Source organism: Rhincodon typus, chromosome 29 (assembly GCF_021869965.1).
Source record: "Rhincodon typus isolate 14 chromosome 29, sRhiTyp1.1, whole genome shotgun sequence".
NCBI classification, from domain to species: domain Eukaryota; kingdom Metazoa; phylum Chordata; class Chondrichthyes; order Orectolobiformes; family Rhincodontidae; genus Rhincodon; species Rhincodon typus.
The window spans coordinates 7,122,021-7,137,633 of record NC_063360.1 but is presented as its reverse complement, the minus strand read 5'-3'; the positions used below and the strand labels follow the sequence as shown (position 1 = coordinate 7,137,633).

Genomic DNA, 15,613 nt, shown 5'->3' with positions numbered 1-15,613 from the left:
TGAGAGGGTTCAGGCAAAGATTTATAAGAATGTTGCCAGGGTTAGAGGTTTTGAATTATAGGGAGAGGCTGAATAGGCTGGGACTATTTTCCCTGGAACATCAAAGGCTGAGGGATGACTTTACAGCAGTTTATAAAATCATGAGGGGCATTGATAGGGTGAACAGTCAAGGTCTTTTCCCCAGGTTAGGGCATGGGTTGAAGGTAAGAGGGGAAAGACATAAAAGGGACCTAAGAGGCAACGTTTTCACACAGAGGGTGGTGCATGCATGAATTGAGCTGCCAGAGGAGGTGGTGAAGGCTGGTACAGTTACAGCATTTAAAGGCATCTGGATGGGTATATGAATAGAAAGGGTTTACAGCCATATGGGCCAAATGCTGGCAAAGGGACTAGATTAATTTAGAATATCTGGTCAGCATGGATGAGTTGGACTGAAGCATCTGTTTCCATGATGTACATCTCTATAATATAGCAGGGTATTGAGTAATATCTAAACTTAAGATGTTGTGTCAACAAGTCTCGATGTAATGTCAAATGCATATGGATGTTTCTTTTCCACAGGAAGTGATAACTTTTCAGCCGAGCATTACATACAGTGTGACCGGGCTACGTCCGAACACTCTGTACTATTTCCGTTTGGCTGCACGCTCTGAACATGGCCTTGGCGTCTTCACCTCCCAGATCTCTGCACGGACCCTCCAGGCCAGTAGGTTTCATTCCATGTTCATCTTTCAAATACTATCAGAGCAAAGGATGCTGGGATACTGCGTAAACTACAAGCCTTGCATCTGTATGAAAAATTGCCATGGCAACTGTTCACACCCATTCAAATTATTCTTTAAAAACTGAGTGAACTTATGATCTTTAAAAATAATTTCAATTAAAATTTAAAATTTGAATTAAAAATTTTTAAATTTGTAGATTTTTAAAAATTTACTCAGACAGTTTGGGCCAATGTCTCCTTATTTCAAATGGGTTACAACTGAGAATACATTAACAAAAATCAGTATAGACAATCAAACCAAATTACAGTGGGCACAGGTCGATGTAACAAACCTGCTCATTCCTTGGCACTGCTCTGCTAAGCTCAGCCAAATACTTTGGAAGTTTTGGAACTGGAATGCCAATGCCAAGTTTGCTGTAAGTATGGTGCAGAGGGAATTTTCACATTAAATTTGATCAAAGTTGAATATTGCCAACTGAAATGTCTTACCTTTATAGGTAGAAAAATCCATTCCCACCAATTCTACTTTTTCCAAATGTTTTATTCTGTGTAGAATTAAATCATTTGAGGCAAAATGGAGATCCAGAGTGGGTAAAACTGGTGCTTTCCAAAAATTGTTTGACCGTCAGAACCTGGATGCATTTCCCTCTGGGACTTCATCCAACGTCCAATATCAGCAGGGCTAATGAACTGCAGATCTCAGTTGTTTATCCTGTGTCCCTGAGCAGGGTTGACTCTCCAAAAGCACAGAACTATTGACTGTGTAAACAAGGTCTCTCTCTGCCTGAACAAGGATATTTTCCCGAACACCCTTTAGCAATGAACTGTGTGTCACTTAGATTATTTGTCAATGAATGGTGAAGTAAATACTAGTGGTTTCTTAATGTTTCATGGCGTCAATAGTGAAACACTCTTTTTTTCAACGACATATCAGTTTAACCTATTCATATTTATGTGGAAGAAAATTCAAGTTAAGTTTCAACAGTAAACTTAATTCCTAAAAATGCCCCAAAAGAATGTTTTCCTTTACTACAGCATGCAGTCCCAGCAGCCTCTGTTCTGTGTCAGTTTAAGGAAACCCATTTTTGGTACGTGTTGGCTGGTGTTAGTAGCTCAGCAACTTCCAATTGGGTTTTGGATCAAGCAGAATAATAATTGTTTATTAAGAAGATCAGTTATGGATCATTTCTTCTTAGAGATTTCTTAGGGGACTTGACTACGCATCATATAAGACATTGGAGATAATTTCATGCGGTGCAAAGGGATGGGACTGGAATGTGAGCTGAGCCTAACTGGTAATGGAGAATATCCCCTTGATACTAGTCCATGTGTTGGGTGCTGTGAGGAGGGTTGGGTGAATGTTTGAAAAGTTGTGCTGTTTAGGTTCCACTTGGCTTTGGTTGGGTTGGAGTGAAATGCAAAAGTGGCCCTTCATGTAGTTGGGGTAAGAATGATTCAGAAACACTTTAAGATTGGTTCCTCCATACAGGAGAAATGTACAGGAGCAACTCAGAGCTGCCCTGGGATGACCAAGACATGAGAGGTATCTCACCTGGGTTAAGGAAAAAGAAAATGAATGTTTGTACGGGAGGAAAGGAAGATGTGAACATTTCTCCAGGTTGTTCTAGTAGGGAGGGAGGTAAATGGAATATTCTTTTGGACCTAGGAAGAAATGAGCACTTCCGTTTTGAGAGATAGGGAGATGTAAGAGAAATGCACAAAACTGGGTTGCAACAAGAGGCTTTCTGGGCTGTGGTTGGGAGGCAGATTGGGCAGATGTCCCGACGAGAAGGATGAGGTGATGTTTGAGTGAGTGAGATATGTGATGAGCCTTTAGCTGGGTTGGGAGGAGGGGGGAATGGACTAGCATCCTTGGTTGGGATTCTCCTGTACAGAGTCGCCAAGTGAGGTTTTAACCAGTGTGGCTTGCATTATATCACTAACTGTTTCTTAATAGGGTTCTTAAGGCATCTGCTAGTTGGAGGATCACCAACACGTTTTGTAGAGGACTGGACTGTATTGAACTAAAGTAGAACAAGACAATTAATTGAAATTTAACCAATATTCATTTTTAGTTTAATGGATTCCACTGTAAATGAAGTGTATTGTGTGATTGTTTGATCATAACCTTGACAAAGTCCAATAAACATGGTTAATGTACACATCCTGCTGCTACGTACCAATTCCAGGTCACATATTATCCATCACCCTTTACCTCGTCATCACAATTATTTCACCCCATGTTGAACCCTAAACTAGTTCAAGAATAAAAGTCAACATTTAATACTTAAGATTTCTACAATTTTTTTTCCCAAATTCTACTGGTGCGGATCAGTTTGGAGTTCAGACTTTATCATGACAGGTAAGTGCACCAACAGTACTTGGAGCAGGAGCGATCAGGCTTGTTTGAATGGCCAGAAAATCATTCGAACTGTTTCAGAATTTCAAACTTGGAACTTTCAATTAAGTGGCAATCCAGATGTTGGAGTCGTGACTACACTCAACTCCAAGAACATCCCCGCCACAGAGTGAGGAAGTGTGTTTCTTGTTACAAACAGGTTGAAACCAAGTGTCAAACTTTTCACCTCCTGACTTACCCTTTTAAGCAAACTGAGATACATAAAGAAAAGCAGATGGCCACATACTGTTGTGTGATTTTCATATTTCTAAAAGCTTTCCACATCCAACAGAGAGATATTCACCAAAAAAAACTACAAGGCTGTGTATCAACACAAACACACACTCGACTTTGCATTCCATTTTTTTATTTGATGTATCACTTTGCAGCAGATGTAATTGCCACAAGGGCTGACTGTTGAAACATATCTACCCCATCCCTGTCTTTTTCAAATTAATTCCAGCACCTAAGTTTCTTAGGTTGAATATTACTTTAACATGGGTTTCTTGTAAATGTAATGAAGGCCGGTGCAAAATTGACCAAAAGGTAAACTTACTGCTCTAGATGCCTCCTTGTGGAGCCATGTTACAGGATGGTAGCAGCATGAGGCAAAATATTCTTGTGCATTTCCAGAAATTTTATGTAGGCCTAACATGAATGTATATTGTCTCAGGGTATGAATTGAATTGTACAGTCCTTGATGGTCCTAGATTCAATTTTTTTTGGTTAACTAGCTTAGGGATACTTCAATTCTCTGGGACAAGAAAGAGGAGAAATTAATTGGTATTCCTGCTCCTCACTGCTGTCTGATAACTCCTAGTGACCTTTGTCCTTTTTTTTGATTTGTCTTTTTTTTTAATTTTTACATTGAAACAAATCTGATTGTCCTGTCATGAACCAGGAAGTGTTAGCATGTTACACAAAGAATACTTTTCTCTTAATTCTGAGACTTTTCAGATGGGGAGTCGGCTTGTGTGAAACCTCATTGATCCACTCGTAAGAGGAATTTGTATTTTATCAGAAGGGAGGAGTGTACACTTTGACTATACGAACATTCAGAATGTTACCTCACTCTGATTAAGCAGAGTTCGTCCACTCCCTGCAATATGGTCCCAACTGATTGGGTGGATGTTTAAAACTCTTCATCACCCAGACTATTATTAGATGCACTTGGCGCTGATTCTGTGAGAAAGTGTGGAAGGCTGTTGTGGCGCAGTGGTAGTGTCCCTACCTCTGGACCAAAATTTCCCCAGAGGTCTGTCAAACAAGTTGCTTAAAATAACTGAGGAAGTGTGTAAACCTGAACACACAGAGATATAGTCACTCATAGACATGCACATGTATAAACACTCATATGCGTGATGAAGGAAAGAACAAACATACACAATTGTATACGTGTATGCAATGATCGGTGAAGAATGGTCACCTTGAACAGGGGTGGTCAACCCAAAATAAGAATTGTTGCGGTAAGAAGCTCTCATGAAACGTTGAGCTGGTTTAAGGAATCCATTAAACTGAAAAGAATATTTCCAACTGTAACCGTTTCAGTACTGAAATCCAAAAATGTGCCAACCTGTCCTCGGTCAGTTGTATAGAAATTGGACTTTGACGGTTAAGTCTGTGTACTGAAAGGACTTTACTTTTATCACCTGGGTTCAGCTAGTTTCAGCAGAGGTCACAAGAAGGTTTTGGACTTTCACACACCCTTAATCAATAGTACCAGGTGAGTCCAGAAGGAGGCAGACCAGCCAGAATGTGGTGAATGCCTGTCAAAGTTGTCCTTTGATAACCATCATATGTGAAACAGATTTTCAGGTGACATCCTATAAAATAGGCTGCCTCTTGGGCAGTTCCTATCCAAATACTCACATTTCGCTAAGATTACCTAAATATACTTAATGAATGGGGAATTTTTCCAAATCAAAAAAACCAGGCATATTCATACTTTCCATGTTTTAAGCTAGAAGAGGGAGAAATTTGGTTGTTAACTTTCCATGGTAAGCATCAGTCCCACTCCTTATCCCTATTCCTCCTCCTTCCTCAGTCCAATCTGTCACTTCCCAGAAAATGTGAGGCAATGTACATTGTTCAGATAACCAAGGTTTTCTGTTCCAAATTTCCTATTTCTCCATTGTTAACCACTTCAAAGAAATACGAGTTTATGTAGCCAAGACTGCCCATCTGATTGTCACCTGTAGATTTGTTCCAAGAGGTGAAATGATTGGATGTCAATGATCAAAATATCATGCAAGTAGGGAACTGTTGCAGGCACAGTTTCATTTATGTAAAATAGAGTGAGGTTGCTCCAAATTGGCTACTTTACTCAATAATCTGAATTGCAATTGTAGGGTTAATGGAAACAGGCATCCTCTACTGTGTGCTAGTCTGTCTTTTCAGACTATTTTCTCACTCAGAGATGGTTAAAATCAGTAAGACCAAACCCTGTTGAGATTCTCCTGATGCTGATGGATGAATGATTAAATCACAGGGGTTAGCATTCTGCTCCCACATGGCCTGTTCCACCAGAGTGAAGTGAAAATCCTGTCTAAACTGCTGAACTTATCAAGTACTTTATATTGACGAATTCTATCCCATCAGCTACTCCTTGCATTGCCTAACTAGTGATATCACATCATATCCATCAGATCAAATATATTGATACTCTTAGACTACAGTGGGGAAGATCCACAATTGCTTTGCCATCTTCCTGTGACCATAATGTATTGCCATAATGATTGACATTCACAATAGATGAAAGAATGTTGCATCATCAGGACACACCTCGATTCTTACACAGGCGTATTTAACTAGAAATGTTGGCTGTGCTGTAAAATACTGAGATACTCATTCATTTGATTGGAGATCATATCCAACTTGGTATTCCTCTTGAGGTACTCGGCAAATCGAGTCAAAGAGTCATAGAAATGTACAGCATGGAAACAGACCCTTCAGTCCAACTTGTACATGCAGACCAAATATCCTATATTAATCTAGTCCCATTTCCCAGAATTTGGCCCATATCCCTCTAAACCCTTCCTATTTATATACCCATCCAGATGCCTCTTAAATGTTGTAATTGTACCAGCCTCCACCACTTCCTCTGGCAGCTCATTCCATACACGCACCACCCTCTGTGCGAAAAAGTTGTCCCTTAGGTCCCTTTTATATCTTTTGCCTCTCACCTCAAACCTATGCCCTCCAGTTTTGGACTCCCCTACCCTAGGCAAAAGACCTTGGCAGTTCACCCTATCCATGCCCCTCATGAATTTATATGCCTCGTAAGGACAAACCTCAGCCTCTGATGCTCCAGGGAACATAGCCCCAGCCTATTCAGCCCCTCCCTCTAGCTCCAATCCTCCAATTGCAGCAACATTCTTTTCTGCACCCTTTCAAGTTTAAGAACATCTTTCCTACAGCAGGGAGACCAAAATTGAACGCGGTATCCCAAAAGTGGCCTAACCAATGTCCTGTACAACTGCAACATGACCTCCCAACTCCTATACTCAATGAACTGACCAGTAAAGACAAGTATACCAAATGTCTTCTTCACTACTGTCATTTAACAAATTAAAATTCTGTTAATTTTAAATGCCCCTTCTCCATATTGGTTATGTTTTTACAAATCCACGACTATCCCCACTTTAACATTTCTGAGTCACTTCCATGAGCAGGCTGTTATTTGGCAGCTCCAAGGTGTTAGCCAATGCTGATCTTTCAGTTATTCATCAGAAATTCACAAAGTAGACAGCAATGGTTGAGAAAATGTCTCAGCACAGCTGGGCAAAATTTCAAAATCCATGACTTTGAACAAAACAAATTTAATTTTCAGGCAAACCCAATTGAATTTTGATAAGTTCAAGATGAAGCGCTTTGCCTGTCCATTTCAAAAGGAATGCATTCTGGAATATTCCATGTGGGTTTTGTGGAAGCTGCTGATCCCTGGGGTCTAGAACGCTTTGTCTGCTTTACTAAGATTTGGCCAGTTATATACTGGGAGAGAAAGGGTAGGTTAAAAAGGCATTGAGAGCATGCAGAGAAAGTCTTTAGTGTATGAGCTTGAAGGAACGTCAGGTACGTACCATTAATTTCAGGTGGACTTTAATTTCTCTATGTGTTAAGTTATTTTATTTTTCTATGCATGGTTCCAGGAGGTCCTGGAGTATTTCGTGGAGTTTATTTTTCTTGTTTTGTTTTTGTTTTGTCCTTGGAGTGACTACACCATCCAGCTTCCCCCTTTTATATATCCTCCTCCTCGTAAAGTGTCTCAGTGTCATTTTCTGTCCAAAGATTGGCCACTACAAATTGTTTTTCAAAGCACCCGTGCACTGGTTTCAAAATATAAAGGCAAACCACCCGGATTACAAGAGGTATTCTTGGATTGTTCTAGAATTAATTTGATTTTCAATGCAGTCTTTTCCCTCCACAACCTCAAGGATTAGACATGGTATGTCTAACTATGGGCTTCTCTATCACTACACTTGCCCTTTTGATGTCTATACTACTTTCAGCCTGAACCAGCTGAGTACATACTTCCTTTTTCTTCCAAATTAGTCGGTGCAGCAAATGATGTGAAACAACTCAGTGAGCTTATTGTTGCTACAGAAACGAACACGGGTTCCAATTGAACATTTACACAATAAACCATCTTTGATTCATCTCCTGACATTCAGTTGATAGCCGGAACTTGGTAATTAATGTTGATAACAAGACAAAGTTCGCAGGGAAAGAAGATCACTGCCTAGTTTTATTTTTTTTTAACCTGGGTAAGCAGTGTATGCCCCAAAACTCCCAGTGTTAAGCATTGGGTGGTGTAAATAAGATCAATTAACCACTAGTGCATTTAATAGAAGAAATAATTGAGGCAAAAAGATGTAAATAGGAGGAGGAACAGGCAGTAAGAACGGAGCTTATGAGGAAGCTGAGATGTCCCTGTGAAACACAGCGGTGTCTGTGAAGGGTGGTAGTGGTGCCATCGACCAACAGAAAGATGAAATTGCAGCAAAGCGAGAGGTTAATTGGGTTGCTCCCCCCCACCCCGAGGAAAAGTGCTAAGTTCTTTCTCACTCTTAGTCTGATCAACCTCATTGAAAAATAGTGATTGCACCATGCTGGAGGATGGGTTAGATTGAAGTATTGCAGTCCCTTGGGGCTATAAGACAGAAAATCATTCATAGACAAACAGTGCTTTGAAGTTCTACTTTTTTATTACCTTGTCCGAGGCCTTTGCCATTATAAATATCTCGTACTTAAAAATCTCCAAGAAAAGAAAGTCAAAATCCTAAATTATTTTTGACAGATTTGCTCAAACTCCTGAATCAAATGGTTGGGGATCTATTTCAATTGTGTGTCCCTAAATTACTCTGTAATTTATTTTTCAGTAAGTTACTGGTCCTTGGCATAGGGTAATGCTGTATACCTAAACTTATAGCATACATAAACTGGCACCAATTAAATCATTGATTCAGAGCTCAATGCGATGGTTATTTAGTAAGTCATGTACCATTGGTATTCATTGCACAAGTAGGAGTGTCTTGTGTCCCAGTTGCTTTCACCCAGTTGCTGGCTCCTTTACCAGCTTGTATCTCTTGGTCTCTTTTGACAGCCTGCTTGGCTGTGATCCTCCTGCTTCCAGGAAAAGAAACCCACTTAACTAGGGACTATGCTGGCACACTTCAAACAGATGAAAGGGATCTGTGGCACTAATTTAGTTTCAGCAGAACTACTGTTGGATCCTTCTTCCCCATCTGTTTACTTTTGTTACAAAACGCTATACATTAAATTTGTTTTATGTATCTTACAGAACATTTCCACTTGAAAATTACAGAAAACATATTAAAATTCAACTTGTCTGCACAAAGCATGTTCCGCACAGGTGCTTCAATACAACTGGAATACTTTTAATATATACAAAATCAGGCATAAACAAAATATTTCAAATGGAAAAATATCGAAAGTGTGGAAATTAACATTTCTCCATACATCATTTTCCACTCTGAGATGCCTTTAACGCACTCTCAACTATTAATTGCTCAATTTCCCCCCAATAACTGAACTCTAATGGCTACAGGACAAAGGATTGGCAAGTGGCAACAGCTTCAAACCATAATTGAGAGATATGAGTCCTTTTTTGCAACAGTAGACAGATGTTAGAGTTGGGCACAAACTTGTATCTGCACACCTGCACTGGATGGTTTAAATGGAACAAGTGTGAATTGGATGGATTGAAGTACATACTCATTAAAAAAAAAAATCCACACACTTTTCCATTATAAACAAGCTCCTTATGTAGAGTTTGCCCATGCTGAACTAATCTTCCACTACTCACTGAAGTCAAACTAACCAAAACATCTGGATGTAGACCAAGGGAAGTCCCCCCTGTTGGATCCCCCAATGTCAATATTGCCTGCACAGTGTTCAAATAGTAATCTCCCTGTGTTTGCCAAAAAGAAGCAACCCCTCTGTCACCTCTGAAAGTAAAACAATTGTTTATCAGCCATGCAGGACGAGATGTCAATCAATAGTCATATTTTCCATGCCTTCAACAAATTAACACGGCAATTCAATGATTCGGAAATAAAAAATAACTGCACTCCAGTACCAAAGATCAACAGTTCACTTCCAAGCTGCCTGTCAATCCAATCTGCAAGGCTCCACCACCCCCACTAATAGTTCTCATCTGTATTACTGTTGGGAGCAACTTGTAGAAGTGTTTCAGTGGCTGGAAGAAGCGAAGAGGGGGAAATAAAACAGATTAATTGTTTCTGTTAGCAAAAGATGAAATGAAGTGGTTAGTCAACAGAGAGGCCAAAGTCCAGACTGTCTTGCTGTCCTGGTACAGTGAGGTTGTGGGGAAGTGACTATCAATTTGCGATCGGGGGAAGTATTTAAATTATCGTTAACCTTTGTTCAAAAAAACCAGAATCTGAAATCATTCCAGTAGCACTCCAATCTCAATTTCTTAGCTAAATAAAATTGTTTAATGTTTGCTTTGATCATTCTAAAGACTTGAATCCTTCTTAAGCCAGAATTGCTTCTGTTTAAGCATCATACCAGGTTTTTTTTTTAATTCCTTTAGAGTCTTCTGTTGTTTTCCTTTTCTGTTTCATTTCAGTTTTTTGGGGACCTTTTCCTTTCGTTTTTATCATTTTTCTTTTTGTATTATTGTATTTTACCCTCTTCCCTCCCGTTGTTTTTTAACTCCTTCCTCTACCATACCCTCCCTGCAATAGAACCATCATCCCCTCCTCAAAACGTAAAGTGCACCAGCCCCAGTTCCACCAGCATTCTGGTAAGTTGGTGGCCACCGCCGCCAGAGAGTCAGAATGGCGACCTGGCAAAGTACAGTATCAGGTACCAAATGGTGCAGGGAGAGGACAAGCAGCCCCACGAGGTGAACAACATTCCACCAACGACCACGCAGATGCGACTGGAAAGCTTGGCGAAATGGACGGAGTACCGAGTGACAGTGGTCGCACACACGATGGTTGGACCAGGCCCAGAGAGCGCACCCATATTCATTCGCACAGATGAAGATGGTAAGTCCAGGCGACCGATCTATCAATCTTTAAATGTTTGTTATCACGATCATCCTAGAGGTCTTCCTCATGGACGTACCTTGCGTGGAACTGCTACACCAATCCAGCAAGGTGCCTGTAATTTCAATCGAAGTGACAAAATTTGCACTTTTAAAAGGCACATTTCCACTTGGGGTTACACATTCAAGGAAATCAGTCTTGTTGCTCATTTATCTTTTTGTTTCGTCGCAGTGAATTAATCCCAGTAATGCCTTGGCTCTCTCATTAAAGGACACTCTGTCTGTCTAGTTATCCTAGGTCAGCCAGGGACCTGTTCCAAAATTTCTGTCCCATTTTTCTCATAGAACTATTTTCAATGCATTTTCTGGAGTAGTTTCATGGTGTATATTCCACATATGGCCTTTTATATATATACATTCCTCATCATTTATAGCAAGAGAAAAATGGCCGAAATGGGGTGAGCATTTGGGCCCATCTGCCCAAAAGAGTAGTATGACTCGGGGCAAGTGTTTATACCTGAAAACTGCCTTTTAGAACAGCCTTTTTGACCAATTCTTTTGTTGTCTGTCTCTGGCTTAGTGGCAAATTTTATGAAATTTCTTGAGATCTTTTATAATGTTAACAGCTCTGTATTACACAAATCCTTGTTGTAACTAAAGGAATCGCATTACAATGCTTCAAATACCTTCTTTGCCTGCATCACATTAGAGACTTGTGGCATTGCCCCCTCTGATGAGTTCTGCTTGTCGAATAGTTTTCCTGGCTGGCGAGGAGAATTAACATACATTGAAGTCAAGGATTAGTGTAGGGCAGCAGTAGAAAAATCATGCATGGACTCACTAAGAAAGTGAGACAATAAGTTGGGGAAAATTTCTTTATGCAGAAAGTCCTGTTACAGTTGAGGGTGTCATTAAGTGAAAGAGTAGGGTAAGCCTTTGAATTGGTGATTGCGGGGCTATGTGAGAAGCGTGAGGCAGTGAAATTAGTTTCGGATTGCTCTATCAGACAGCAGGCGCAGACAAGGTCAGTCAAATTGCCTCCTTCTGAATGTAATTGTTATAGTTTTGATGGAGTACTTTGACGGCCATTTCTTCCTCTGGACTTTGCGACCTTAGAGAATGGGAGCCAAAGTAAGGAAAATTGAAATAGTTTAGTTATTGCTAAACCATGTATTTGCAGCAACAAAATAAATTGGAAATGAACCACTGTACAACTTTCAATGCTATGTTTAATGAGACAAAAGTGAAGCTGTTGTTCAGCCCAACAGGTAGCGGGAACTTAACAAAAGCCATTTTGGGATAATGCCAGCTCAATTATCACAGTATATAATTACAAAGAGAGAATAATCAGAGAACAGATTGAAATAAAAACTTGAGAGGGAAATTATAAACCAGAGTAATAGCAAGAGAATCATTGACATTTAGAACACTGTTATTGAATGATTATGTTCCATTTAAACAAACACAAACCTCAGATTGTTTCTCTATCTGATAAACGCCATCCACCAGTTCAAATTGCTGCATGAGGAATTTCCACTTAAAATAGATGAAGAAGGAACGAGGCAATTTTACATCATCTTGCAGTAACTGTGGAAACTTTTCCTTTTTGCTGGAACTGGCTTCTTTTCAAATCAAAAACCCTCTTGACTTGGCTGATCCATTGCTGTACTTGATAAGACCATTTTAAAGCATGGTCCTGATGATGACATCACTAAAACTGGCATTACTCAGTTCCTTGTGACCGGGATAGTATTGACAAAGATCCCATTATATACGATGGATGTATTGCTAATGGGATATATTTGAAGGTCACATTCAAATAAGTCTTGTCCCAAAGTACCATTGGCAAAAAAAGTTCTGCTTTGAAAGCGGTTCATCTGAAATATTCACTCCGCAGTTATTGAGATTGAATGATTTTCCAGGGATTGCTCAAGGTTACATCCCATTAAGGTTCAGTCACAACTACAAAGAATTTCACAACTGGAGGGGTTTTGCCATGCATTATTATTCATATACATCAAAGCATGTATGGAAGAAATGAATTGCTCCTCCAGTGGTCTAGAAATCTCATTTTGTTTTATTCGCTGTACCTCACTTCCATACCTTCCTCCAGGAGGGAAGTGCTACATGGCTACCAGTTTTCTGGTGATCTGTTTTTGCTGCTTAATGTTCAGATGACCACATGTAGTCCTCGGTAATAGAGAGAATCTGAGATCCAAGAATAGAACCAGTCCATAGAACTGGGACTAGTACAGTCCTAGTTTTGATCTCTGTCTGAACTCAGTTGACATTAGCTCGGCAAGGTGCAAAGATCAGTAAACGGTCATTGTCGGAGTTGCCTGGATGTCAGATGAGGAGAGTCAGCTTTGGCCTTGATATTGCTTGAGCATCCAGTTAGCCTGCCATTGCTTATGCAACTGAACAAGGTGGCAGCGAGCAGATGATGACTTGACGCCTAACCTCAGTCACGATTGGAAAACTTAACAATAAAAAGTCTAATAAGAATAAAAGCAGTTAAACAAATGATGATGCCCAGTCATTAAACAGGCTCTGATACCTGTTTCCACACTGTTAAAGCTGTTTATTAAAAAGTAATCTGACCATCTCCAACTAATTCCACATTTTTATTTACTTAACAGGGATCTAGGCCATGTGGAGAGACGCAATGTATGACTAGTATTTGGGAGAAAGTTGGCATCTTTATTCCAGCTGCTTCCATTTCTTGCTGCTCCTGGCTTTCTCATGCCCAATTGGCAGAATCTGCAAGTTGAGCCTGGCCCTGTCCTATTTGCAGATCAGTTATAAAGATCTATCTGTGCAATTGGGAACTGGTATTGTTGTGCAAGGAGTAAGGGATAAATTCGTAAGGGTCTTCCTCAGGAGTAGTCCACTATTCCTGATTCATTTTGGAGTCTGAAAGGCTTTTTGATGAGAAAGGCAGCTGTCTCCAAAATTCTCTACAGTTACCTTATTTAAACAGAGTCAGCACTTATTTTCCTTCCTGATGCCCTACTCGTTATTCTTACAGTGCCCAGTGCTCCGCCTCGTAAAGTGGAGGTTGCAGCATTAAACTCCACTGCTTTGAAGGTAATGTGGCGCTCTCCTGTCCCAAACAAACAGCACGGCCAGATTCGAGGCTATCAGGTGCACTACGTGGAAGTGGTGGATGGAGAGGCCAGGGGACAGCCGCTGATAAAGGACGTCATGCTTGCCGACGCACAGGTAAGGAAACAAGATGAGAACGCGACAGTTGTCGGTACTCCCAGTAACAATTGTGGGTTGGTGGCAGCAGTTGCTAATAACAATCATAACTGACTGAAACATTGGCCATGTATGTAATACAGGAAAGAAAATACACCACTGTGTGTGTGGAAGCCTTATCGCCTGATGTGCTACCTAAAAATAAATAGCAAAATAAGACAGAGGAGACATTTGGTTAGTGAGCCAATTGTTATGTTTGGGAATGCACTGCCTAGAATTTGATGGAAGCAGATTCAATAACTTTGAAAAAGGAATTTACTAAACACTAAAAAAAATGAAAAAAAAAATGTAAGGCTCTGGAGAAAGAGTTTGGGACTAATGGGGGTAGTTCTTGCAGAAGATGTGGTGTGATAACTGGGTGCCTCCAGTGCTGTGTATTTATTGTGGTTGTGCTTCTAGCGGTGAGGGATGCCCATACTAGTAATTGGTGGAATCAAACAAAACGGAGTGCCACCTACAAGCATCTGCAGGATAGAATGCACCATTAACTAGAATGGATGGCTTACGCTAATCTTAAAACAAAGGGTCTATTTACAGAGATAGTAGGAACTGCAGATTCTGGAGAATCTGAGATAACAAGCTGTAGAGCTGGATGAACACAGCAGGCCAAGCAGCACCAGAGGACTAGGAAAGCCGATGTTTCGGGCCTAAACCCTTCTTCAGAAAGGGTCTAGGTCCGAAACGTCAGCTTTCCTGCTCCTCTGGTGCTGCTTGGTCCATTTACACTTCAGTTATCAAATTAAAGGCAGGATATGATTGATCTCAGTGAGCCCATAGCTACTGAAGAACACTTGTAGTGAGCTCCTGGATGTCACTTGCCTTTACTCGAGTATCACTTAGACATGACACAAACCTCCAATTGTGATAAACAGAGAGACCACCTTTCCCACCACTGACCACCCAATCCAGAGGCAATTATCCATCGCTTTGAGAAGGTAAGGGTCAGCCCATTTAAAAGGGTCAGCCCATTTTCTTTCCTGGTGTTTATGCAGACATCAGTGATCATTATCTCAGTGGTCTCAGAATTACAGGAGTTACACAGTTAGGACCCATTCTAGAGCTCAAGTCTGTAATCCATGACTGCATTGTCAGGGATTCGGTCATTTAAATGAAGCGTTCAAGCCAGACCCTCAATGTCTGTTTTGGTGGATTAAATGATCCTGTGGCATAATTTAAAGAACATTGAGTTTTTACAGTGCCCTATTCAACCCTTCCCTCAACCAACATCAGGAAAACTAGAATAATCGCTCATTTGTTTTATTGTCTTTTGAGGGATCATTCTTTCTATAAAATGGCTGGTGTATTATGCTACAAAACTGCATGAACAAAGTAATTGATTGTATGTGAAATCCTTTGAGATGTTTCTGAGAGACATGATTAGATGCATAATAAATCGAAGTCTGTCTTTCGTCAATCTAAGTAACGCTGACCTCTATGACAGGACATTGCCTTGAGCCCAGAAAGTGGTGTTGCGTGACACACAGGCTCACACTGTCTTTTCAATACTAAGCCTGTAAAAATGTGCAAACTCTAGTAAAGTTATTTGTTTGCATTGTCTATCCTGATATCGATGGACGCAAACCAGAAGATTCCCTCTGTCAGAAGATGCAGGCAGATAGTGGGGTATATCAACACAAAACACTGAAGGTAGCAGAACAGGTCAAGAAATTGATTAAAAAGGCATGTGTGGCCCTGG

At 40.4% G+C, this 15,613-nt stretch overlaps 1 protein-coding gene across 12 annotated transcripts in view; it reads left to right on the top strand.

Moving 5' to 3' along the window:
* LOC109930527 (receptor-type tyrosine-protein phosphatase delta-like) overlaps positions 1–15,613 on the top strand; it is a 458,059-nt gene that overhangs the window by 303,308 nt on the left and 139,138 nt on the right. For all 12 annotated transcript variants that reach the window (XM_048614046.1, XM_048614043.1, XM_048614048.1 and 9 more), the window contains 3 exons: positions 562–706; positions 10,352–10,657; positions 13,685–13,878. In XM_048614046.1, coding sequence (XP_048470003.1) covers positions 562–706; positions 10,352–10,657; positions 13,685–13,878 — 645 coding nt within the window. The remainder of the gene's footprint in view (positions 1–561; positions 707–10,351; positions 10,658–13,684; positions 13,879–15,613) is intronic.